Source organism: Papio anubis, chromosome 1 (assembly GCF_008728515.1).
Source record: "Papio anubis isolate 15944 chromosome 1, Panubis1.0, whole genome shotgun sequence".
Lineage (NCBI taxonomy): Eukaryota > Metazoa > Chordata > Mammalia > Primates > Cercopithecidae > Papio > Papio anubis.
This window is the reverse complement of record NC_044976.1, coordinates 14,846,662-14,871,504: the sequence shown is the minus strand read 5'-3', so window position 1 is coordinate 14,871,504 and position 24,843 is coordinate 14,846,662. Positions and strand designations below refer to the sequence as shown.

General features: G+C 49.7%; 2 protein-coding genes across 12 annotated transcripts in view; one reads left to right on the top strand and one right to left on the bottom strand.

The window, feature by feature from the left end:
• The window catches only part of SPATA21 (spermatogenesis associated 21), a 47,507-nt gene extending 41,234 nt beyond the window's left edge, over positions 1–6,273 (top strand). For 4 of the 5 annotated variants that reach the window (XM_017957549.3, XM_009200150.4, XM_009200149.4 and 1 more), the window contains 3 exons: positions 4,027–4,202; positions 5,395–5,572; positions 6,094–6,273. In XM_017957549.3, coding sequence (XP_017813038.2) covers positions 4,027–4,202; positions 5,395–5,572; positions 6,094–6,151 — 412 coding nt within the window. In that variant the 3' untranslated portion in view covers positions 6,152–6,273. Of the gene's footprint in view, positions 1–4,026; positions 4,203–4,380; positions 4,450–5,394; positions 5,573–6,093 lie in introns of those variants that run through there. The other variant, XM_017957551.3, reaches the window with a different exon arrangement.
• Positions 6,274–6,772: 499 nt separating this feature from the next.
• Positions 6,773–24,843, bottom strand: part of SZRD1 (SUZ RNA binding domain containing 1) — a 33,615-nt gene continuing 15,544 nt past the window's right edge. Inside the window, exons 2-4 of one of the 7 annotated variants that reach the window (XM_009200157.4) lie at positions 13,469–13,518; positions 11,432–11,686; positions 6,773–9,885 (exon numbers count right to left, since the gene is read on the bottom strand). In XM_009200157.4, coding sequence (XP_009198421.1) covers positions 9,756–9,885; positions 11,432–11,686; positions 13,469–13,518 — 435 coding nt within the window. In that variant the 3' untranslated portion in view covers positions 6,773–9,755. The remainder of the gene's footprint in view (positions 9,886–11,431; positions 11,687–13,468; positions 13,519–24,843) is intronic. The other 6 variants (XM_003891192.3, XM_009200161.3, XM_009200168.2 and 3 more) reach the window with 6 other exon arrangements.

Sequence of the window (24,843 nt, the reverse complement as noted above, 5' to 3'; positions counted from 1 at the left end):
AAGTTACCGAGGCACTGAGTTTGTTTCCAATTCATTGTTCCACTATTCCCTAGTCAATGCTAAACCAGCTTATCAGCAACACACCTGAGTTCAAGCCCTCAAGAAGGGGAAAAGAGGAAGCAGAGAGCAAGGGATTTCCTCTGAAATTGTGACTGAGAAAGCTGCACACACACTGCTGTGTCCTGTTGGCTCCTGAGGGGTGAAGTTATTTTCTAGTCCATCTGTTTCACTCAGAGTGTTGCCTTTTGGGAGTTTCAGTTTTATACAAGTGATCTAGATCCAACATTGCACCACATGAGGGCCCTGGAATTAGTGTTCTATCTTCTATGTATGAGGCCCATTAAAACCGCAAATCCTAGGCCCCAAAGATAGGCAAAGGCCCTAGCAGAGCCATCAGTTTAAGCCCTAAGGCTTCTCAAACTCTGAGTAGCATGCCCACCCCTCATCACTGCCTACAAAGCCCCAGATGCTATGGCCCTGCCATCTCACTGCCCGTATCTCTTCCTCTCCACCACTCACACATCAGGCCCCAGCCTCTCCAGTCTCCTTGCTGTCCCAAGCTCTTTCCTACACCTCCCAGCCTTTTCAGAGGCCACTCCTCTGCCTGAAGACTCTTCCTCCTGATACCCATTCAGTTTGTTTCCTCCGCCATCCTGTTCAAATGTCACCTCTGAGACCTTTGCTTACCACTTTGAGCAAAATAGTCCCTTATCGCTACCTCCTACCCTTCTACTTTTCCTCAGGGCACCCAGCACTCCTAAAATGGCATTTTTCTTGAGACAGGGTCTTGCTCTGTCGTTGCCCAGGCCGCAGTGCAGTGGCATGATGACGGCTCGCTGCAGCCTTGACCTCCCAGCTCAAGCAATCCTCTCGCGTCAGCCTCTTGAGTAGCTGGGACTACAGGCACATGTCACCATGCCTGGCTAGTTTTAAAATTTCTTGTAGGGTGTCTCACTGTGTTGCCCAGGCTGGTCTCAAACTCCTGGGCTTAAGTGATCCTCCCACCTTGGTCTCCCGAAGTGCTGGGATTACAAGCATGAACCCCACCATGCCCGGCCTGTATTTTTATTTATTTGTTTATGGTCTGACTGTGGGGAAAAGAAAGAGAGATCAGATTGTTACTGTGTCTATGGAGAAAGAAGTAGATATAAGAGACTCCATTTTGTTCTGTACTAAGAGAAATTCTTCTGCCTTGAGATGCTGTTAATCTGCAACCCTAGCCCCAACCCTGTGCTTGCAGAGACATGTACCTGTGTTGACTCAAGGTTTAATGGATTTAGGGCTGTGCAGGATGTGCTTTGTTTAAAAAAGTGCTTGAAGGCAGTATGCTTGTTAAAAGTCATCACCATTCTCTAATCTCAAGTACCCAGGGACACAATACACTGCGGAAGGTCACAGGGACCTCTGCCTAGGAAAGCCAGGTATTGATCAAGGTTTCTCCCCATGCGATAGCCTGAGACATGGCCTCATGGGAAGGGAAAGACCTGACTGGTCTGTGCTGAGGAGGATTAGTGAAAGAGAAAGGCCTCTTTGCAGCTGAGATAAGATGAAGTCATCTGTCTCCTGCTTGTCCCTGGGAATAGAATGTCTTGGTGTAAAACCGATTGTATGTTCTATTTACTGAGATAGGAGGAAACCGCCTTAGGGCTGGAGGTGAGACGTGCTAGCGGCAATACTGCTCTTTAATCCACCACTGCTGTGTCTGTGTATGTGCACATCAAAGCACAGCACCTTTTCTTAAACTTAATTATGACATAGGCCTTTGTTCACGTTTTCCTGCTGACTCTCTCCCCACTATTACCGTATTGTCCTGCCACATCCCCCTCTCTGAGATGGTAGAGATAATGATCAATATATACTGAGGGAACTCAGAGAATAGTGCCGGCATGGGTCTCTGTATGAGCACTGGTCCCCTGGGCCCACTTTTCTTTCTCTATACTTTGTCTCTGTGTCTCTTTCTTTTCTCAAGTCTCTCGTTCCACCAGACGAGAAACACCCACAGGTGTGGAGGGGCTGAACACCCCTTCACTGACTCTGATGTGGGAAACGATCCCAGGAGGCAGGAATAAGGGAAGGGGTGCCGCAAAGAAGGAGGAGCCAATTCAAGGATGTGTTACTGAGTCAAGCACCTCCTAGAATCTTCTGAGGAGACTAAGAATGGCAGCTCAGGGCTGGGTGTGGTGATTCACATCTGTAATCCCAGCACTTTGGGAGGCCAAGGCAGGTGGATCACAAGGTCAGGAGTTTGAGACCGGCCTGGGCCAACATGGTGAAACTCTGTCTAAACTAAAGATACAAAAAATTAGCTGGGCACGTAATCCCAGCTACTCGGGAGGCTGGGGCAGGAGAATCGCTTGAACCCAGGAGGCGGAGGTTGCAGTGAGCTGAGATTGCGCCATTGCACTCCAGCCCAGACGACAGGGTGAGGCTCCATCTCAAAAGAAAAGACCAGCCTGGTCAACCTGATGAAACCCCAGTCTCTACTAAAAATACAAAAAATTAGCTGGGTGTGGTGGTGGATGCCTGTAATTCCAGCTACTTGGGAATTTGAAGCAGGAGAATCGTTTGAACCCAGGAGGCAGAGGTTGCTGTGAGCCGAGATTGCACCACTGCACTCCAGCCTGGGCAACAAAAGCGAAACCCCATCTCAAAAAAAAAAAAAAAAGGCAGCTCAGAACTGCCAGGAGAAGAAAGGCAAAAGCCTGTACAGCTCATCTACTAACACCTTTAGTAAGGGTGCCCCACAGGTGCTTAACTCCCCTGCAATTCTGAGAATCCCCTGTGTCAGAGAATCCCTGGGGCAGGAAGCAAGAGGCTCACGTCTGAGGTCGGACCCGTAGGGTCGTCCCTGTGCAAAGTTAGTTGAAGCCTGTGTGAAAGGAGCCACTGCAGCACCCTTGGCCCAAGGTGTTAGTAGATGGCTGGGGTAAGAGGTGGGGCTGAGGCTATGATACAGGGACACTGTGTGGATGTCTCCTTCACTCTTTTCCAGTCACTTAGAAGAGTGGCCAGGACACAGTGAACACTCAGTGAATACTTACTGAATGAATGATGTCGCAGTCTAGTGGGGGAAAAGGCAAGCAGTGAGTTAAGAAAATCAAGCGGGTTGCAGGGGGTATATAATTGGGTAACTACAGGTTGCAGGGGGCCTCCAGCAGGAGCCTAGTTACTCTGTAGGGTAGGAGTGGGGATAGGACAGAGAAGACTTTCTGGAGCAGAGTCCCTAACCTGAAATATGGAAGATGAGCACGAGTTAATTGCACAGCTAAGTACTTGCACATCTAAGTAAATGTATCAGTGATAAAATCATTGGTAATCATAGGTAATGCAGTGGCTCATGCCTGTAATCCCAACACTTTGGGAGGCCAAGGTGGAAGGATAGTTTGAGGCAAGGAGTTTGTGACCAGCCAGGGCAACACAGCGAGACCACGTCTCTACACAAAATAAAAAAATTAGCTGGGCGTGGTGGTTGGTGCCTATGGTCCCAACTACTCGAGAGGCTAGGGCAGGAGGGTCAGTTGAGCCCAGGAGTTCAAGGCTGTAGTGAGGTCATGTTCACGCCACTGTACTCCTGCCTGGGCAACACAGTGAGACTCTTGTCTCCCCGCCACGCCCCTCCCTAAAATAATAGGTAACATGTACAAAGCATTTTCCGTGAGCCAGACACCATGCTGCGTGCTTGAGGCTGTGTTAATTCATCCTTGTTATTTAATCCTAAGGCATGTGAACTGTTTTATCTGTTTTACCCAATGGAAACTCGAAGCTCAGAGAAGTCAAGTCACTTGCATTGACAGGGTAGAGAGAACCTCTTTCCTCCATTTTACACAGGGCAACTAAGGCCCAGAGCAGGGCAGTGACTTGCTCATGGTCACAGAAAGCTAAGGGCTGAGCTGGGACTAGAATCCAGGTTTCCTGACTCTTGGGCTTGTGTTCCTGCTCCAGAGCAGGCCAGAGAGATAGGGGCTAAGGAGGAGAAGGGTGAATTAAACACAGCCAGGCTGAGATGGGTGGGCACTGCCTCCCCAGCTACTACCAGAAAAAGCTGAAGGCAGGCACCTGCAAGGCCCAGGAGATGGAAGCGGCCATAGGCCGGCTGCGGTTGCAGAAGAAGCTTCCCTATAACCCCCAGCAAGAAGAGAGCTCAGAAGTCCCAGAACGAAAGGTCCTCAGTATCCTCAGCCGGCTGAAGCAGCAGAACTATGGTGAGGCCCCTGGGCAGGGTGGGATGGGCCAGGGTTGGGGCTCTGCTCTCTTGCCCATCTGGCTTCCTCTCCTTGGGCCCTCAGGCAGCCAGGCCCAGGGAGCTGAGAGGCCAGTTTCCCACTTTGGGCTTAACTGTGTACATCGGAAAACGGCTGATAATCACTATTTTCCTTCTAGGCCTATGAAAATGGCCTCCTGCATTGGACTCCTCCCCTCCTGCCTTAGCCTGAGCACAGGTTGGTCCCATGAGCCAGGACCGAGAAAGAACAGCTGTAGAGACTGGCAATCCCAGCTGTTTACTGAGTGCCCACTGAGCTAGGCCCTTTGCAGATGCTCTGGAATTTAATACTCATAATCATGTATTCACCCCATTTTACAGATTAGAAAAATGAAACTGACCCGGGCATGGTGGTTCACGCCTGTAATCCCAGCATTTTGGGAGGCTGAGGTGGGCACCTGAGGTCAGAAGTTCGAGACCAGCCTGGTCAACATGGTGAAACCCCATCTCTAAAAAACTAGCCGGGCATGGTGGCAAGCACCTGTAATCCCAGCTGCTCTGGAGGCTGAGGCTGGAGAATCGCTTGAACCTGGGAGACGGAGGTTGCAGTGAGCTGAGATCATGCCATTGCACTCCAGCCTGGGCAACAAGAGCAAAACTCCATCTCAAAAAAAAAAAAAAAAAAAAAAGAAACTGATGAAGTTAAGCAACTTGCCCAATGCCCCTAGCTAGTGTGTTTTGGAAAGGGGTGTTTATATCCAGGTGTGACCCCAAAACCTATGCTCTTTCCACTGGGCAAGCCTGCCTCCTTCCCCAGGTACCATTTATTAGACTCCTACTGTGTGCCAAGTAACAGGATAGGAGCTTTGCAGTCTTTCTAGAGTATGCCTACTAGACTTTGCCAGCACCCGTCACAAAGACCTCTGCTCCTTGTTAAGCTGTTACCAGCTCTTATTCTCTGTGCAGCACAGAGCTGAGTGCTTTGCCTATATTTCTCCTTTAATCTTCATCATCAACTCTTGTGAGGTGTGTACCACTATCACCTCCAGCTCAGAAGCTCAGAGAGGTTAAGTGACTTGCCCCAAAGTGCCTAGTCCATTATGTAGCAAAGCCAGGATTTCACCTCAATCTGCCTGCTTCCCAAGACTGGGCGTGCTCTGAAGCATTCCCCCTTCTGCCTCCTTCTTCACCAGCTCCCAACCTGCAGAGCCCCTATGCCCAGGTGCCCTGCATCCCGCTCTGCCCACGGATGGACAAGAAGATGGTCCGCAGGAAGCCAACCAACCACTACGTGCAAGACCAGTGCACAACCCCTGGCCTGGATCCTGACATCCGTAGCCCCTTCTTCCAGTCACGATCTCAAGGAAACAGGTGGCTGCTCAGAGAAAGGGCCCCAGCCTAGGCCCTTCCAGATCCTTCCTTAAGAGGCCCCTGGCCTAATGCCTGGGAATCCATCTTTCTAAGAGACCATACCTGAGAGGCTGCTTATTCCAGGGAGGAGAAAGCGTGAAAGGCAAAGAAAAAAAACCTTTGTTGAGGGCCTGTGTACCCGGTAGATTGTTCCACTGAAGCCAGAGTGCTTCTGCTTTCCTGTGTCCGAGACTCAGTGGCACCTAACTGAGGGCTACGAGTTCCCTATGGTTCAACATTAGGACTAGCGGACTGTGCACCTGGGCAGAGGGGAGCGTCTCCTGCAGCAGTCCCCCTCCAGGCCGCTGGGGAAGGGTGCCCTGGACTTGGAATCAGGCCCCTAAGCCCGACTGCTGGGTCCACCATTTCTGAGGGGAGGTCGCCTCTCTCTCCTCACTTGGGCATGCACGGATGGTTCATGTACTGGCAGATAGGGAAAGGGCCAAATGTTTCCCACCCTTCTGCCCCATTCCCCTCCCCAGGGAACACAACTCTGACAGCAGAAAGTGGCCCAGCTCTGTGCCTTCTCGAACCCACTGACCCTCTGGAGGCCTGACTCTGGACAGTTGCTCAAGGCCTGCAGACAGATGGGCCACCAGACAGGAGCTGCTGCTGGAATTTGCTTTTGTGGCCTGGTAAGCTAATAAACACCAATAACTTCAGCCCCTGTGCCTCTTGCCAAGGAAGGTCCTCAAGCTGTCACCCCAGCCACCCCTGGGCTCTCAGAGTGTAGGGTTCCACCTCGAAGCCCTGCCCAGGGTTGGGGTTTCTGCTACAGGTGCCCCTGCATGCAAAGTCTTGACCTTCTGTGCCTTCTCAAAGCACCGGGCTAGGCCCCTCCTCAGAAGAGTGCTTCCCCCTCTGGACTGGGAACCCCACAAAAGCAGCCGTTCTCTCTCTCCACTGGCTCCAAGATAGGCCCTGTGTAAGAGCAGGAGGTGGCCTCTGCCATGGTCCCCCGACAGAGCCCTAGGATCCAGAGCTCTACTTCTCTGGGAGCCCTAAGGGGTGGGTCCTTTCCCCTCACCCCACATACCACCCAGTCTAGTATTTTACCAAAGACAGTCTTTCCCTGCAACTGGGCAGAGGGAAACCCCCCAGGGTTAAATAAGCGGCCACAGCAAGAGGTAGAGGGCGGGGACTGAAATGAGGACAAAGATCTGACAAGTTTAAAACATGTATTTAAAATACAATTTATAAAATGCTTAATCTGCCAACGGGGTGGGAGTGGGCAGCTGCCCGCTACACCAGCAGAGTAAGACTGCAGGGGTGCGGCCCTCCCTCCCATACCCTTCTGTTCAGACACCCAAGGGGCCCATGTGCACCCCTGGGATCACACAACCAGAAAACAGGACCCCAGAGGTTTCTTGAGTCTCTGCTTACCAGGGAGGCTGGGTGCAGCCCTGCCAGCCCATCCCTGAGCAGGGCACCCCCAAGATGGGGCAGAGCAGGGTATGGCTGGGCTGGCAGGGCAGGGCTGGGCGGGGCAGATGGGCTCTGGAAGGGGCTGATGGTAGCAGATAGGGTGTTGCCTCCTGCCTGCAGGTGGGGAGCACCCTGATTGAGTGGGCTGAGAAAGGTTGGTCACCAGGCCTGGACCCCCCAGCTCCTTTGGTTATAGGCTGACATCAGAGTAGTGGCTCATGGGAAGCGGTTAGCTGGAAGGTCTGAGGCCTGGCCCATGGGGTCAGGGAGGAGCTGGGGGAAGGGGACAGTACTGTGAAGGCAGATAAAGGGGCAGCAGCCTCAGGTTTTTGCCCCCCATCCCCTGGGGTTTTCCAAGCCAAAGCCTGCAACTTACTTTAAAAAAGAAAAGGAAAAAAAGCACTTAGGAAAGTTACAGACAACTACCCCCAAAAAAATACCCTCCCACACACAAAATCCAAACCGTTTCCTCATCTCCCCTCCCGCCTCCCTCTAACACAATACAGTTTCCTGTTTTCTTTCTTTTTAAAAACGTTGCCGGCTACCTCTCCATTTGGGAAGCCCAGGGCATGACTGCTGGTGGGTGGTGACAGGCACACAGCGGGCAAAGCCCATCTTTGGCCAGAGGGAGGTGGGAGGACCAGTCCCTGCCACATCCTCAATCCAGACACCCACCAACCAGCCTTTACTTTGGCCCCTACTAGAGGGTAGTGGGGCAAGAACAGGTGGTCCCAATGGCTGGGCAACCAGCACTTCTGGCCTTCCCACCTGGACTACCTCTATACCCTTCTCCAATTAAAAGGAAAGTCTCACTTTGGGTGGGAAACCACTATTACATGAGGGATGGACACTATACATTTAGAATGTGGACACTTGGTTAGGGCAGTGGAACTATAAAGATAGCAGCCAATTTTCTTCCTTGCCTTCTCCTGAAGGTAATCCTCCCTCTCACTGACTGAAGCTCTGCTTCCAGCTCTGCTCGTGGGCAATGCCTGGCTTTACGGTTATAAGGCTGTGCTGTGGACTAGCTGCTGACTTGGCTGGCAGCTGGCGCTTCCTCCAGAGGGGAGGACGTGGTGGGGCATGGCTTGCTGGGCCTGGCCCACCATTCCCACAGGGAACCAGCGGTGGAGTGAGCCTGAGACTCAGCTTGCCACCTTGGCCACCACGTGCTGCCCTCATCGCAAAACCACACCAACCACCCCGAAACGTATCTGCTGGTCAGGAGCAAGGAGGCCGTCTGGCTGGCTGAGGGATAAGGCGCAGTGCAATGGAAGGGATCAGGAAGCCTGAGAGGAACCAGGTACACACAGAGCCGCTCTGGGCAGCTGCCCTCTTAGTCTCTTCCACCTCAAGGAGCCAAAGCAAACCCCAGGCTCCAGGGACAGAGGATAAACTGCCTTCATTCCAGGCCCTCGCTCTGGAAAAAGGGGTGATGGGAGCCTAGGCCTCTGAGGAACCAGTCTGTCATCAATCTTTGCAAAGCAAAGCTGTTCTTTTTCCAACTTTATTCAGAATGTTCTGCCTTCAAGGTACTGATTGCACACAGGAAATGTACCAGGTATAGTTACTGAGCTGGGGCCATCAATGGAGATGGAGCACTGCAGACCCCTAAGAGTTCAAGCCATGCTGGAGTGGGAAGACCTATCCACCTTCTGAACATACGAAGCAGAAGGCTCAGAGTCCTGGAGGCAGACTCTCTCCTGGTTTTCCTTGTGCCGATGGCAAAATACTAAACAAGTCTCCTCTCCTTCACTTCCAAGCCCAGGGATGCAGTCTCACTCCCTGGCGCTCTGCTCTCTTCTAGTAGTAAGCCTGGCTGGTAGGGAACCACCCTGAGGGGTATGGGAAGGGGAAGTCTGTTCACTTTCCCTATCTCCCAAAATACTAGAGGTGGGGTTGGCACCCTCCCCAGGCTCTCCGAGCCTACAGAGCTAGCCCAGTCTCCAGGCAAGGCCCAGATGCCCTGGGACTCAGCTCGGGGAGGGAGGTATAGGCATGGGGTGCTCATCTGTCCTGGCGGCTGCAGAGCCCTGCCCCTTTTCCGGGCGGCAGTAGGAATACAGAAGCTAAGCTCACCAAAATCCTATTGGTTAATGTTTCTAGTGAATTTCCCAGAAACATTTTTAAGTAGACTACCAAACTACCCTTTCTTAATTAAAAATTCGTTAAACCACTAAAACCCCTCCCATGCACTTTTTCTTGCAAATCAGATATTTGTATAAACAAACAAAAATAGGAAGAAAAAAAAAAAGAAAGGATATTTTCAAATGGAACTTACTTTTTAAGTGATGGAGACATGCACTTGGGGGTGGGTGGGTGTGAGTTTTCATTTGTGTTTTGAAATCCCAAATTAATGAGCATGATAAACTGTTATTGCTGGCACTGGCTTTACCCCAAGTGGCCAAGTGGCACTGTCTGACTCTCTGAGTCCTTGGTGGGTCCTCCCAACCTTCCCCTAACCCCCACCCTTTCCCTTTCCATTGACTTGGGACAGCCCTTGTCGATGAGCCAATCACAGTGGGAAGGGGGAGAAGGGGGGAGGTCACAGTGCATGGGGTTCAAGGTCACAGTGGGCGGAGCAAGGGGGATCACAGTGCAAGTAAGTCAGGTCGTTCCCTCTGCTCAAGTCCAGCTGTCTGCCACGGCAGTGCAACCCGTGGCAGACGACCCAGGAGGCGGTGACGGCAGCAATGGCGGCATCTTTTCTTGCCTGCATTTATCTGCGCTGTTTGAAGCCTTGTGACCCATCAGGACCCAAAGGCTGTCTGATCACATTATTGGGCTGCCTGCTGTCTTCGGGTTGGGAGATCCTGGTTGGCCTGAAAGGAAGAAAAGCAGAGGAAGGCCTAAAAAAGGATATAATAGATGTCCCCCATCATTTCTTTATTTTTTATTTATTTTTGAGATGGAGTCGCATTCTGTTGCCTAGGTTGGAGTGTAATGGCGCTATCTCCGCTCACTGCAACCTCCACCTCCCAAGTTCAAGTGATCCTTCCTACCTCAGCCTACCAGTAGCTGGGACTACTGGCAAACGCCACCACACCCAAGCTAATTTTTGTAATTTTAGTAGAGATGGGGTTTCACCACGTTGGCCAGGCTGGTCTTGAACTCCTGACCTCAAGTGATCCTCCCGCCTTGGCCTCCCAAAGTGCTGGGATTACTGCACCTGGCTTAGATGTCACCCATCTTAAAATCAACTGTCCTTGTAGCTGGGGCCCAAGTCACTCTGGCTCCACAAGTCTGCTTCTTTGGGAAGCTGACTCAGGACACCTCCAAGTTGAGAGGCCCCTGTGAGCAGGTAGGGTCGGTGGTACATGTTCACCTCCAGCAGCTACAGCATTCTTTCCCCCTGCTCAGCTGCCAGCATTCACTTGTAGGCAGGGGGAGTGCTCGAGGGCCCACTCTGCCCAGAGGCAGTGACCACGGACAGTACATGCTCTGCAGAACCATTTGGAATCTCCAGATGTTAGGCCAAGGTAAAGAGCTGGAATCAAGAGCTCAGCAGAGGGACACATCCCCTGCCCCCCAATTCTTCCCTCCCACTCCTCTCCAAACTCTGCGGTTAATGGTTGACTCGTATTACTCTAGGGAACTAAAGGAAGCACGCATTTTCCACCCTGGAAAGGTGAAGACTTAGAGGAGAAACAACAAAGAGAACAGGTATCTCTTCAAAATTATGAAGAGCTAGAAAGAAGGTATGCAGATTAGTTCTTCAAGTCCCAGGATGCCATGCCATAGTGGCCCTCAAAGTCAGAAGGAGGCCGTCTTAATGCATACTGCTTGATTAGGAAGTGACAAACTTATATAATGCAAGCTCTAATACTGCAGAGAAAAAAATGCCAAGAGTAAAAAGGAATTTAGAAAATTCACAAAAACATCACAGCGGGCATACTGGAGACTCAGAAAATATAACCAAAGCACTTATCTGGGCACTTTCCACTCTGCCAGCCCAGGTTCTCGACATCCTATGCTCATTTACCCAATGAATTGCACAACACTTTGATAAGGTTGGTATTATTATCCCATTTTTTCAGATGAGAAAACTAAGGCCCAGAGAGGTCAAGTCGTTCTAAATTAAGAAGAGGTAAGAGGCAGATTTTGACACAAGCTCATCCATGCCTTTACTCTCAATGCAACACTGCCCCCTGGTGACTACCAACCGCAGAGGCAGCATGCCAGCAAACTGCCACCTCCTGATAGACTTTGAGAGCCGTGCCCAGCCAATGAAGCATAGTGAACTATCCCCAACAGGCTAGGGTCCGCGGCTGGAGCTGCATGGTTCCTACCCTGACTCTGCTTGCTTCTCACTACTCTACACATAGCCAGGATGCTCTCCTCCTCCTGGGTGGACTGGGAGAGCCATCATTGGCCGGTCCTGCCAGCCACACTCACCTGTCGAGGATGGGTTTCTCCTGCTCCTCCTCGGGGCTGGCACTGCCCAGGATCCGCTTCCGGGCCTCGGCGTACTCGGCCTCTCGCTGTGCTAGGGACTTGACCGGAAGGGTGGGCCTGCTGGTGGAGTTGGGGCTGCTGACCACACCGTTGCTGGTGGGCCTCTTGAGGATGCGGATCTGTGGAGGGGGCCCCGCGGGAAGGCTATCGTCCTGAATCACAATGGGCACTTTGGGAGGAGATTTGGATTTCCTGCTGACAAAGAGCAAACACAGCTTCACAAATCATGCTCCTAAGGAAGCCCTGTCCATGTCCCACACCCACCTCTCATCACTTTCCTCTCCCTCCTTACTAATTCTACCCATGATTCTCTGGCCTCTGACCAGACAGCAAAATTTCCACTCCTCAAGAAGCGTGTCCCAAAAAAGCAAGCTTGTGACCAGCTCTGGCAGGCCACAGGAACTGCTCCTCAGCCCTAACCCCTGGCCATGGGGGCTGGAACGCCACCTCCTTCTATCCCCGTGTTCACCACAGCCACATCAACCACCATTTGGCCCTGCAGCAAAACAGTTTATGTCCAGAATCGAATGACGTCAGTTAAGATCCCAGCTTCCCTACACAGATCAGAGTAGGACTGGCTGGTGGAGCCTTTGAACTTAGGGGTCAGCAGTGTTCACTCTCAGCCGAATCTTCCATCACATGCTCATACCAGACAAACACTACAAAGGAGCCCACTGTGCCATCCCTGCCTGGCATCAAGATTTACCAAGCCACCTTCTAGTGAAAGTGGCCTGTGCCTCCCAGAGACAAGCTACACCAGACAACTGAATCCTCTTCAAAAGAGCTTCTGAACAGAGAAACCTCCCTTGCCAGGGCTTTCTGGTCTTTTGGACAGCGGCGGGGCTGGAGTGAAGGATGCACCTAGAAACAGTGCCTGGCAATGCTCAAAAGAAAAGCATTGTCCAAGGCTGGTGGACGCGTACATCAAGGCGATGTGTCCACAAGGAGAGGTGGAATGACAAAAAAAAAAGAGGGACAACAACACATGAAGGGAAAGAAACAAAAGCCACAGGAGGAGACAGGAACCCAGGCAGGAATGACCACCCAACAACAGCCACCAGGACCCTCCCCAGAGCAGTCAACCAGCTTCTCTTCAGAACCAAACAGGCCTGCTTTCAGAGCCTTCACTGTCAGGAGTCGGGATTGGAGGAACTGAGTCAGGGTGAATGGAAACAAGTCCTGGGTAGGACACAAATGGTATGGAACGGGGACTGTAACCCAGGGTTAGTGTGGTTGCTGAGATAAGCAGACAGACAAGGAGCCAGCAATCTGATCAAAGAGGCAGGGAGCCAGGAAAACTGGCAGGCAGGCAGAGCACCCCAGAGTTTCCTGGGGAATGACTGTGCAGGCCAGTAAGCAAATCCAGAGAGGTCCTATCTTCCCTCCTGTCCCTTGTACTTATGGAAAACCAACAGGTTCCCTAAGGCCAAAACAGAAAGCCGAAGTCAACTTTCACCTACACTGGAAACACCCTCCTCTGTCGTCTTGGTGGAGAACAAAGCTATTTTTAAAGGTTTTTCAAGAATTTCCTAGAATGTTTTCTTCCAGGATACCCTTATAATACCCTAAACCACCAAGTCACTGGGGACCCAGAGAAATCATCTGCCCACACTACTCATGCCACAGAGAAAGAAACTGATGTCCAGAGCAGGGAAACAACTTGCCCCAGACCTCAGAGCAACTGGGGCACAGCCAGGCCTAAAACTCAAGTCTTCCAACTTGTCACTTCCTCACATTCCATCAGATGACCTCACGCAGGGAACCCACAAAGGTCAGAGGCAGGTGCAACACCCCAGCCTCACCCCTAAAGCCTCAAGCCACCACATCCTGGTCTCCAACTTGGAGGGAAGGGTTTGCTGCCCCAGAGCCTGACCTGCTAGGACCTGCTAAACCTAATGGCCAGTTGGAGAACACCACTGACTGCCCAGCTCTCAAACCATAGAGAGCTCGAGCCCTCAGACCAGACAGCAGCCTTACCTCTCTTTCTGTGTGATCTTCAGTTTTTTTTCCAACCGTCTGTCTATTTCCTAGAGGAAAAAAATGTATATAAAAAGAGGAAAAAAATCTCTCTCAAATAAAAACTTAGTCTTTATTTTTGGAGCTAAGGGCAGTGTCCTTTCTTTAGGCAGGGACATGACTGTGTCCTTCAACATAATAGATGTGCACTAGATTCTGGGGTTTGGGGACCTGATACCCTCTGCAGGTCCATCTCCCTTCTAGCCCCATGGCCCCATGATAGTTCTAAACCTCATTGTTCAGCTGGGTTCTTTGCATAGCCTCCAACTAGTTTTCTGACCTGTAATCTGTCTTTCACAGAGCCATTCAAATCACCTTCTAAAACTAAATTTAGGAACACTTACTCTATTTTATGAAATAAAGAGTTGGCCAAAAACAAAAAACAAACAAAAAAACCATAAATCTGATCATGTCACTTCAACTGCTTGCAGACCTAGTCAAAGCTTCTGAGCAAGCCTCACCCATACCTTCTTTTACCTTCTGTCTCTGTTTTGCTATCACTAGCCCCCAGAACCCAGCATGCTGTTCCACCTGCCTGCCATGCCCTCTCCCCTTGCAAACTCCCACTGATCCTGCACGACCCAGCCTGGATGTCTACCTCTCCTTTGTAAAGTCTCCTCTGATCCCACCAGCATGGTGCATCACCTGGTCCTCAGAATAAACTCTCCCTTTTACATTCCTTTATGGTCACATCTATCTAATATTTTAATAATCTATTTTTTACTGTTATGGACTTGAACTCTCTGTGATTGACACCTACCGAAAGGCTTAGAGTAAAACCTATGCCTTATGTTTGTGGCCCTGGAGATCCCTGGTCTACAAGTGAACATGGGAAACCTGAGGAAGAGACAGGACACCTGAGAGTGCAGCAAGGATTTCTCTCAGAACCAGAGTCTGACAGGTCTTGATTAAAACAACGCCACCATTTTAGAGAAAAGCGGAGAGAAGAAAGAGGCTGAGAAGGAGGAGCAGGCGGGACTGCCTTCCAACACGCCCTGGCCTCATCTCTTCAAGCCCTGGGCAGGACATCGGGCTCATGGCAGTCTGAGCCCTCAGCCCATCAGCACCAGCATGCCTATGGCACCTCCACACACGCATGTGAGCATCTATCTCCTGGACAGGAGTGTGGGGAGAGGCCTTGCACAGAACAAAGACCAAACCCCCAGGCTGCTTGGCTGCCCTACGGCCTTTCTTAGAAAAAGTCCCACTCCCTCAGCCATCCTCAGTGAGGACAAGATCAACTAGCTCTAATGGAGATGGAAGAAACTGTATGCAAAATTCTGTGTTTTTCTGGAGAGGAGATCTCTAACGGTGGTTCTCAACCAGATAAGATTCTGTCCCTCAGGGGACAATGGACAATGTCAAGCCATTTTTGGTTGTCACTATCAGGGGAGATGCTAAATGTCCTACAGTGTACAGGACAGCCCCACACAAAGAACTATTTAACCCCAAAAGTCAACAGCTGAGTTTGGGCAACCTTAATTTATTAGAATGGGGTTTTCAAAGGAGTCCATCACTTGTAAAATGTGAAGAACCATAGCCGTAGTGAGGAGGCTTTAAAATTTGGTGAGATCCGGCCAGGCGCGGTGGCTCACGCCTGTAATCCTAGCACTTTGGGAGGCCGAGGTAGGCAGATCACGAGGTCAGGAGATTGAGACCATCCTGGCTAACATGGTGAAACCTCTTCTCTACCAAACAATAGAAAAAATTAGCCAGGCGTGGTGGTGGGTGCCTGTAGTCCCAACTACTCAGAAGGCTGAGGCAGGAGAATGGCGTGAACCCGGGAGGCAGAGCTTGCAGTGAGCCAAGTTTGTGCCACTGCACTCCAGCCTGGGCGACAGAGCGAGACTCCGTCTCAAAAAAAAAAAAAAGAAAAAGAAAAGAAAAGAAATGTGAGATCTGCTCCATGGCTCAGGGTGTAGGCCATTTTCATGAGCGCTCTGTATGTCCTGAAAATAACTATTCTCCAGTTGATGGGTACACTTCAAGCTGGTTAGCTATATTGTTCTAATCTTGTAAATTATTACCGATTCATTTGATCTACTGACCAGGTAAAGAATTAAGAATTATTGGCCAGGCACAGTGACAGTGGCTTATGCCTATAATCCCAACACTTTGGGAGGCTGAGGCAGGCGGATCACTTAGGGTCAGGAGTTTGAGATCACTTTGGCCAACAGGGTGAAAACCCGTTTATATTTAAAAATTCAACAATTGGTCAGGTGCGGTGCTCACGCCTGTAATCCCAGCACTTTGGGAGGCCGAGGTGGGCGGATCACGAGGTCAGGAGATCGAGACCATCCTGGCAAACACGGTGAAACCCCATCTCTACTAAAAATACAAAAAAAAATTAGCCAGGCGTGGTGGTGGGCACCTGTAGTCCCAGCTTCTCGTGAGGCTGAGGCAGGAGAATGGCGTGAACCCGGGAGGTGGCGGAGCTTGCAGTGAGCGGAGATCGCGCCACTGCACTCCAGCCTGGGCGACAGAGCGAGACTCTGTCTCAAAAAAAACAAAACAAAACAAAAAAAAGTCAACAATTATCCAGGCATGGTGGCACGCACATGTAATCCCAGCTACTAGGGAGGCTGCAGTGAGTTGAGATCACGCCCCTGCACTCCAGCCTGGGCGACAGGGCAAGATTCCACCTCAAAAAAAAAAAAAAAAAGAAGACTTATTCTTTCCAGTAAGTTAGACAGTTTATCATTATGATGTGATCTTTTTTGCCTTATAATGTATTGTTTAATACTAATAAAGTCGACCAGCTTTCTTTTGGTCAGTATTTCCTAGAACGTATTTCTTCTCATCTTTCCATGTCCTTATTTCTATCTCTTGTAAATATGAACTAGATCAACCATAAGAAGCTAGATTTAAATCCTAACACTGACACCTATTCTGACTGGTACTAACTTGTGTTTAAAATACATTTGGCTGGGCATGGTAGCTCACACCTATAATCCTAGCACTTTGACTTTGGGAGGCCGAGGTGGGTGAATCACTTGAGGTCAGGAGTTCAAGACCAGCCTGCTCAACAAGGTGAAACCCCGTCTCTACTAAAAGTACAAAAATTAGCCGGGTGTGGTATCCCAGCTACTCAGGAGGTTGAGGCAGGAGACTCTCTTGAACCTGGGAGATGGAAGTTGCAGTGAGCCGAGATTATGCCACTGCACTCCTGCCTGGGCAACAGAGCAAGACTCTGTCTGAAAAAATAAAAAATATATATATATTTATAACTTACTGTATTCTGAGGCACCATCAAGTCTCTGGAGGGGCCAGAAAGGCACTAAAATGGAAACCTCTCACTCCAGCTTGGAACATACTTGGTGCCAAAGAATGCGGAATGACTGAATGGAAAAGGTACACCAATAATAAGAGAACAACCTGGATGTTTTCTGTGAACTGACAAACACAGACACTCACATGGAATCTATGTCCACTGTGTACTCTGTCCTGAAAGTGACTGTATTGATGGAATTATATTAATTTTATTAATACCAGTGTTATTACCTGAGTAAGTACTACATCTCATATTAGTCTGTTGCCTATTACCTTTTAAGGGCTTCTCACAAATAACTTCTTGCTTTAAAGTTTCATACTGTATCATTTCGCTCCACTCTAAATACAAAACTGCCTATTCGAGTTTCTCCAACATAAACAGAGCCTTGACAGCTGCAGAATTTAGATGCCTTTGAGGGTTGAGAGCAAATGCCTTCACAGACCAGGCAAGTAGCCAAACGCCACTCGCAGGGAGCCTACGTGGGGAAGTGAAGGGGCTGCAGGGCACCAAGGAGCATTTGCCCTGCCTAATGACGGCCAACAAGCCTTGGCGGACAGGGCCAGACCTAGCTCAGAAGAAACCAAATCAATATTTTTATGGCAATGCACTGAATTTTCCAACTTCACTATGTGAACTTTCACTTTCATATCGCTGTGAGAGCCAAATAAGGCAGAGAAATGGGCCTCATACATTAGAGCTGAATTTGAGAAGTCCCATGCAGGTTTCCTCTGAGGAAAGCAAACTGCTTCCTTCTTCCTCTAGGGTTTAAGGAAGATGGACCATCTGCCCAGTTCCAGCACAAGGAGCCTGGGTGGAAAAAAAGCCCTTCAAGAGGACATTGGAGGCCATGTCTGAGTAAATGCGCCTCTGTCCCCAAACTAGAACACGACTAACATACTTGGCATGTAATATAATACTAACGGCTTTTAAAATGATGTCTTATATCAATATAATGTATTATGGCTGTCAACATTCTTCCCCAGACATTCACTTTCTGCTCACACCAGCCCTGTTTGGTAGACAAAGTAGCTTTTTTCCTTCTGTCAGATGAGGGTTTGGGAACTTACCCAAGGTAACAAGGTAGTAAACCACAGATACAGCCCTAGAATTCACCTTTTGAGGCCCCCATGCTGACATACCACCCTCCCCCGACAATTGCTCAAATCCACTGGAAACGCCGGTATAAACCATTAGATATTGATTATCTCCCCCAATTCCACACTGCTCCCTGTCATGCCAAGAACTACAACTCGCGTCCAACTCCACTGTGAAAGGGAGAAGGGCTTTATCAGAGCTGGAGAGGGATTCTTCCATAAGATTACAGAATGGGATGGAAACCTAAGCAGCTTTGGTGGAAAGTGGATCCTGGTCACCTTTAGATAGCCAGCTGGACGCCAGCATGCTCAGAGCTGCCCAAGCGGGAAAAGGAGTGCTCTGCCAGTCGCTGGAGAGGGCATCGCATCTCCCTCTGGAGTCTGTCCAGGTATCATGAGTCAGTCCATTCTCTTCTCAGACAAGGCCTTGCAATCAATCTGCTCTCAGACTCGTGCTTTGAAAAGCTGGACCAAGTCAAAACTTTCCTACAGGGTGCATTACAAGGAAAATGCGCATCTCCCCCAGAGATGCAATAGCTCAACGGAATTAAACAGGCCTCAGAACTTGTTTGGGGAAGCATCTAGATGCAGGCCTGAAATAAGGAATCATATTACCTAAGGGCACCCTCTCTTTTGACAAGGATGCAGAGTCCTGCCCAAGGTCTAGGCTCCTGTGTTAGAGGCCTGACCTCCATTGCTAGTGAAAGAAAACCATGAGCTCTGTGACTGCTGTGAGTGGGCACAAGGCAAGTGCTAAGGCACAAGCATACCACAGGGCGGTGGCCAGGAAAGTCTGATCTCCTACGACTCCTCCTCCTGGAAAGGCTCTTCAGCCAAGTAGCACCAAGCAGCCCACAGAAGGTGACATTCTGAGTTCTGGGTCCAAATCCTAAGCAAAAGATCTACTGTTGCCAAACCTTGGTATCACTTACTTGTCCTATGGGGCTACACATCTACAGAAATGAGACACAAGCTTCTCGGTCTCAGGGAACAAGCAAAGCCAGAAGGAAAGAGTGGAGGCAGGAAATCATGAAGAAGCACAGTAGGGAGGAAGGTGGTTCTTGACAGGGCTGGTCCTTTATGGGAGGTAAAGGAGAAGCCACAACCACAAGGTGAATGGGATCAGATGTCAACATCTGCAAATTTAACTTACCAGAGGAGGAAGCTCAGCTTCTCTGGCTACTGATGCCCTTAACCTTGCTATGAATATGCTTGTGTGAGCCTCTGGCTGAAAAGTTGGGGTATGGGACCTAGGAGTACAATGGGGATGAGATCATTCCCCAGGAGGAGAGCAGGGAAGGGGTCACCTCAAGCAACCCAATTTGTTTCTGTCACAAGCTACAAAAGGAACAAAGGAGACAAAAGATAGAGATGTGTCTGCAAAGTGAGGCAGATTACAATGGCAGGTTTACTCCTGTAGTTAAGAGGTCAATGACAAAGGAAAAAAGAAAGGTGAGAAAGGGAGAGGAGAGGAAGAAAGGCAGAAGAGAAAAACAAATAGGCTATTCTGGGTTTTAGTGTAAAGCAAAGCAAGTATAAGCACCATTACAGTTGTACTTTCTCAGAAACAAATGTTTACAAAAAAGCCCGGGGTGATGATGCTCTGGGGGACTGATTCAAACTAGCTAAGCTCATAGGCGACAAAGTGAACAAACCCACACCTGTTACACTGCAAGGGTCAGAGGGGGTGTCTCACCCTGCCTGATCTGCTGCTATCCACTCCCCAAGGCCAGCAGGCCTCCCCACTCTGTGCCTCAGTATTCAAGCCAAGAGTGTATCGTCCTGCTCCATCACAGCACCCCTCTCTCTGAGAACCGGAATCCTCTGGTCTCCAGTGTCACCAACATGACTCCCAAGAAATAAACCCGAACTCCTGACCTCAGGTGATCCACCCGCCTGGACCTGCCCAAGTGGCGTGTGCCACAGCGCCTGGCCAACATTCTCTACTTAAGTCCATAGAGCAACCTTGTAATTGAACAGGGATCTAAGAGGGACCTTTGCTTTGGACTTTGAATTAGAAAATACTATTTTATTGGCAACAAGGTTACCATTTAAGTAACTTTTTCCAAATGATTTGCCTTTCTCTGTTAGTTTCCATTTCAGAAGATGACATTTCCAATGTTCTTCTCAAATTCAAGGAATAACAACTGGCCCTGAGCTCCCTATGAATCGCTGCCCCACAGGCTCCTCTGATCTCATCCTGAATCGGGGTGCACAAGTCTACAACAAGTGGACCCGGGGAGATCTGAAGAAGAGACGGGAACCTGGAGAGCACAACAGGATTTCTCCCAGAATCACGGCCCCACAGACCCTGAGTAACACAAAGCCACCATTTTAGAAAAAGCAAAGAGAAGAAAGAAGGGATAGCAGGCGGGACCGGTCCTGAACTCCCACGCAGCAGGCCAGGGCCCATGCTGGCCTCATGTCTTCAGGCCTTGGGAGGGACACTGGCGCCCAGGTCCCCTGGCTACAGGGTCTCCTGGCAGGCCAGTCTCCCCAGCAAGGGGTCTTGTTTCCCATACCACAAATATGGATGGGATTCTGACTCCTTGGGTGTAGGCCCCAATTTCACTTGGGAATGCAGCCAAAGAATTCACAGGTAGAAACAATCTACAACAGCAAAATCTGATCTAAAACTATCAGATAAAAACGTCTCCCGCATCACTAGTCATTTTTTCCTTTTTTTTTTTTTTTTTGAGACCAGGCCTTATCTGTCATGCAGACTGGAGTGCAGTGGTGTGATTGTGGCTCACTGCAGCCTCAACCTCCTGGACTCAAGCAATCCTCCTGCATCAGCCTCCAGAGCAGCTGGGACTATAGGTGCACACCACCATGTGGGCCTTTTTTTTCCCTTTTTTTGGTGGAGACGGGGTCTTGCTATGTTCTCCAGGCTCATCTTAAACTCTGGACTCAAGTGATCCTCCCACCTCACTCTCCCAAAGTACTGGGATTATGTGTGAGCCACTGTGCCTGGCCACTAGTCATTTCAAGTTCAAATGTACAAAACCATGGACTTCAAACAACATCTATGTTCATTTGTTTAATTATGTTTCATCTCTGCCTTGTTTCCCTGTCAGTAGCATAGCAGTGACAGTGTCCTGGCCTGGTAGGACTAGGACTGGCCACCTCCAATGCTCCTGTAATTATTCCACTTTCCCTGGCTAACCCCAGAGAGGGACCCCAAGTCCTATCACCCCAGGTTTGACTCCACAGGAATGCTTCACATATTTTTAAACAATTCACATATTTTAAAATAATAATGTTACAATGATACTATTCTGGATATACTGAGTTATATTAAAAATATTAAAATTGGCCAGCCACGCTGGTTCACGTCTGTAATTCTAGCACTTTGGGAGGCCCAAGCAGGTGGATCACAAGGTCAGGAGTTCCAGACCAGCCTGGCCAACATGGTGAAACTCCGTCTCTACTAAAAATACAAAAAAAAAAAATTTTTTTTTGAGACAGTCTCACTCTGTCACCCAGGTTGGAGTGCACTGACACAGTATTGGCTCACTGCAACCTCTGCCTCCCAGGTTTAAGTGATTCTCCTGCCTCAGCCTCCCAAGTATCTGGGATTACAGGCGCCCACCACCACGCCTGGCTAATTTTTGCATATTTAGTAGAGATGGGGTTTCATCATTTTGGCCAGGCTGGTCTCGAACTCCTGACCTCATGATCCACCCGCCTTGGCCTCCCAAAGTACTGGGATTACAGGCGTGAGCCACCGCACCCAGCTAAAAATACAAAAATTAGCTGGGTGTGGTGGTGGGTGCCTGTAATCCCAGCTACTTGGGAGGTTGAGGCAGGAGAATTGCTTGAACCCAGGAGATGGAGGTCACAGTGAGCCGAAATCGTGCCACTGCACTCCAGCCTGGATGACAGAGCAAGACTCTGTCTCAAAAAAAAAAAAAAAAAAAGGAAAAAAAATTTTTAAAAAAAGTTAATTTCATCTGTTTCTTTGTACTTTAAAAAATGTTGCTTCTGGAAAATATAAAATTAAGGCTGGGGTGGTGGCTCACGCCTATAATCGCAACACTTTGGGAGGCTGAAAGAGGACAACTGCTTGAAACCAGCAGTTCAAGACCAGTCTGGACAGGAAAATAGACCTCAGCTCCACAAAAAATAAAAAATTAGCTGAGCACGGTGGCACACACCTGTAGCCCCAACTACTTGGGAGGCTGCTGAAGTGGGAGGACTGCTTAAGCCCAAGAGTTTGAGGCAGCAGTGGGCAAGTGACCAAAGCACTGCACCTAGGTAAATGGACAGAGAGGAACCTTTGAAAGAAAAGAAGAGGAGAGAGAGGAGGGAGGGAGGGGGGAGGGGAGGGAGGGAGGGGAGGAGAGGGGATGGAAGGAAGGAAGGAAGGAAGGAAGGAAGGAAGGAAGGAAGGAGGGAGGGAAGGGGGAGAGAAAAAAAGAAAATATAAAATTACCTATGTGTCTTTGGGAGGCTGAGGTGGGTGAATCACCTGAGGTCAGGAGTTCGAGACCAACCTGAGAAATGTAGTAAAACCTCGTCTCTACTAAAAATACAAAAATTAGCCAGATGTGTTGGCGGTCGCCTGTAATTCCAGCTACTCAGGAGGCTGAGGCAGGAGAATCACTAGAACCCAGGAGGCAGAGGTTGCAGTGAGCCAAGATTGCACCATTGTACTCCAGCATGGGGGACAGAGAGAGACTGTCTCACAAAAAAAAAAAAAAAAAAAAAATTACCCATGTGGCTCACATCATACCTTCTGTTAGACAACACTGCTTTAGAGTCTAACCTTAGAAAAAGATGTGTTCTGGCTGGGCACAGAGGCCAGCACTCTGGGAGTGCCAAGGCTGGCGGACCACCTGAGGTCAGGAGTTCAAGATCAGTCTGGCCAACACGGTGAAACTGTGTTTCTACTAAAAGTACAAAAATTAGCTGGGCGTGGTGGCGCATGCCTGTAATCCCAGCTACTCGGGAGGCTGAGGCAGGCGAACTGCTTGAACCTGGGAGGCAGAGGTTGCAGTGAGCCAAGATTGCGCCACAGAACTCCAGCCTGGGCGACAGAGCAAGACTCCATAAAAAGAAAACATGTAGCCAGGCGCAGTGGCTCACGCCTGTAATCCCAGCACTTTGGGAGGCCAAGGTGGGTGTATCATGAGGTCAGGAGATTGAGACCATCCTGGATAACACGGTGAAACCCTGTCTCTACTAAAAATACAAAAAAATTAGCCGGGCATGGTGGTGGGCGCCTGTAGTCCCAGCTACTTGGGAGGCTGAGGCAGGAGAATGGCCTGAACCCAGGAGGCGGAGCTTGCAGTGAGCCAAGATCGCACCACTGCGCTCCAGCCTGGGCGACAGAGTGAGACTCGACTCAAAAACAAAACAACTGTAATCCCAGCACTTTGGGAGGCCGAGACGGGCGGATCACAAGGTCAGGAGATCGAGACCATCCTGGCTAACATGGTGAAACCCCGTTTCTACTAAAAAATACAAAAAACTAGCCGGGCGAGGTGGCGCTGTAGTCCCAGCTACTCGGGAGGCTGAGGCAGGAGAATGGCGTAAACCCGGGAGGCAGAGCTTGCAGTGAGCTGAGATGGCTCCACGGCACTCCAGCCTGGGCGACAGAGCTAGACTCCATCTCAAAACAAAACAAAACAAAACAAAAACATGTGTCCCTGCTGTACGTCTTTTGTCAATGGAGCACCTTAAGAACTCAAGGTGCAGGCTGTTTACTGATGTGCAAAAACTGGTCTGGTAGGCCCTGTTTGTCACGCTGGCATTAGCAGCAACTAGCAGTTACCCAGTGTCCAGTGTTCTGCTCAGGCCCTGCTCTGAAAAACATTCACCACCTCACATCAATGCAGCTCTCTAAGCCCTACCATCCCACTTAACCCTGTTGCCAATGACTTCCTCTGCTGCCAAATTCAATGGTAAATTCCAAATCCTCATTTTCACTCGACCTCTCTCAGCAGCATCGGACACTGCTCAATCCTCTTCGTTAAAGCATTTCCTTTCTCAGCCTCCCAGACACCACTCCCCTGACTTCCTTCTGCCTTCCTGGTGTGTTTCTCCTTCCCACACTCTGTATGTGATTTCTCCTAAAACAGGATAGCTCCCCTACTCTCTCCCAAACCCTTGAGGCTGGTGGACCCGACCCCTCCTCCTCTGTGTCTACGCTGGCTTAAGTGATCTCATCTAGTTCCTCAGCTTTGTAAACACTGATATACAACTGTGGACTCAACATTCCCATTTGGATTTCAAAAGGTACCTGATTTATCATGTCCAAAACCAAACTCACAATTTCACCCACTCGTCCAAAACCAAACTCACAATTTCACCCACTCACCCAAGCCTGCTCCTCTCTCATTCCTCCACCCACCCCATCTTAGCAAATCCAGTCTTCTAGTGGTTCAGGGACTTGGGAGTGAGTCATCTCCAATGCCTCTTCACATACTAATTCATCAGATCTTAGTAGTTCTACTTTCAAAACATATCTCGCATCTTCAACACTTCTGTTGCTACCATCCTGCTCCAAAACACCAACAGCCCTTAAATGGACAGGTGGACAAGCATCCCAATCAGTCTCTGTGCTTCCACCCTTGCCCCTAGTTTACTTTCCACCTAGCAGCCAGAGCTAGCCTTTTAAAAACCAAGCTAGGCCGGGCACAGTGGCTCATGCCTGTAATCCCAGCACTTTAGGAGGCCGAAGTGGGTGGATCACCTGAGGTCAGGAGTTCCAGACCAGCCTGGGCAACATGGTGAAACCCCATCTCTACTAAAAACACAAAAATTAGCTGGGCATGGTGGTGTGCGCCTGTAGTCCCAGCTACTCAGGAGGCTGAGGCAGGAGGATCGCTTGAACCCAGGAGGCGGAGGCTGCAGTGAGCTGAGATCAGGCCATTGCACTCCAGCCTGGGTGACAGACAAGACCCTGTCTCAAAAAAGAAAAAAAAAAAAAAAATCCACCCATGCTAGCCCCTGCTCAGCACCCTCTC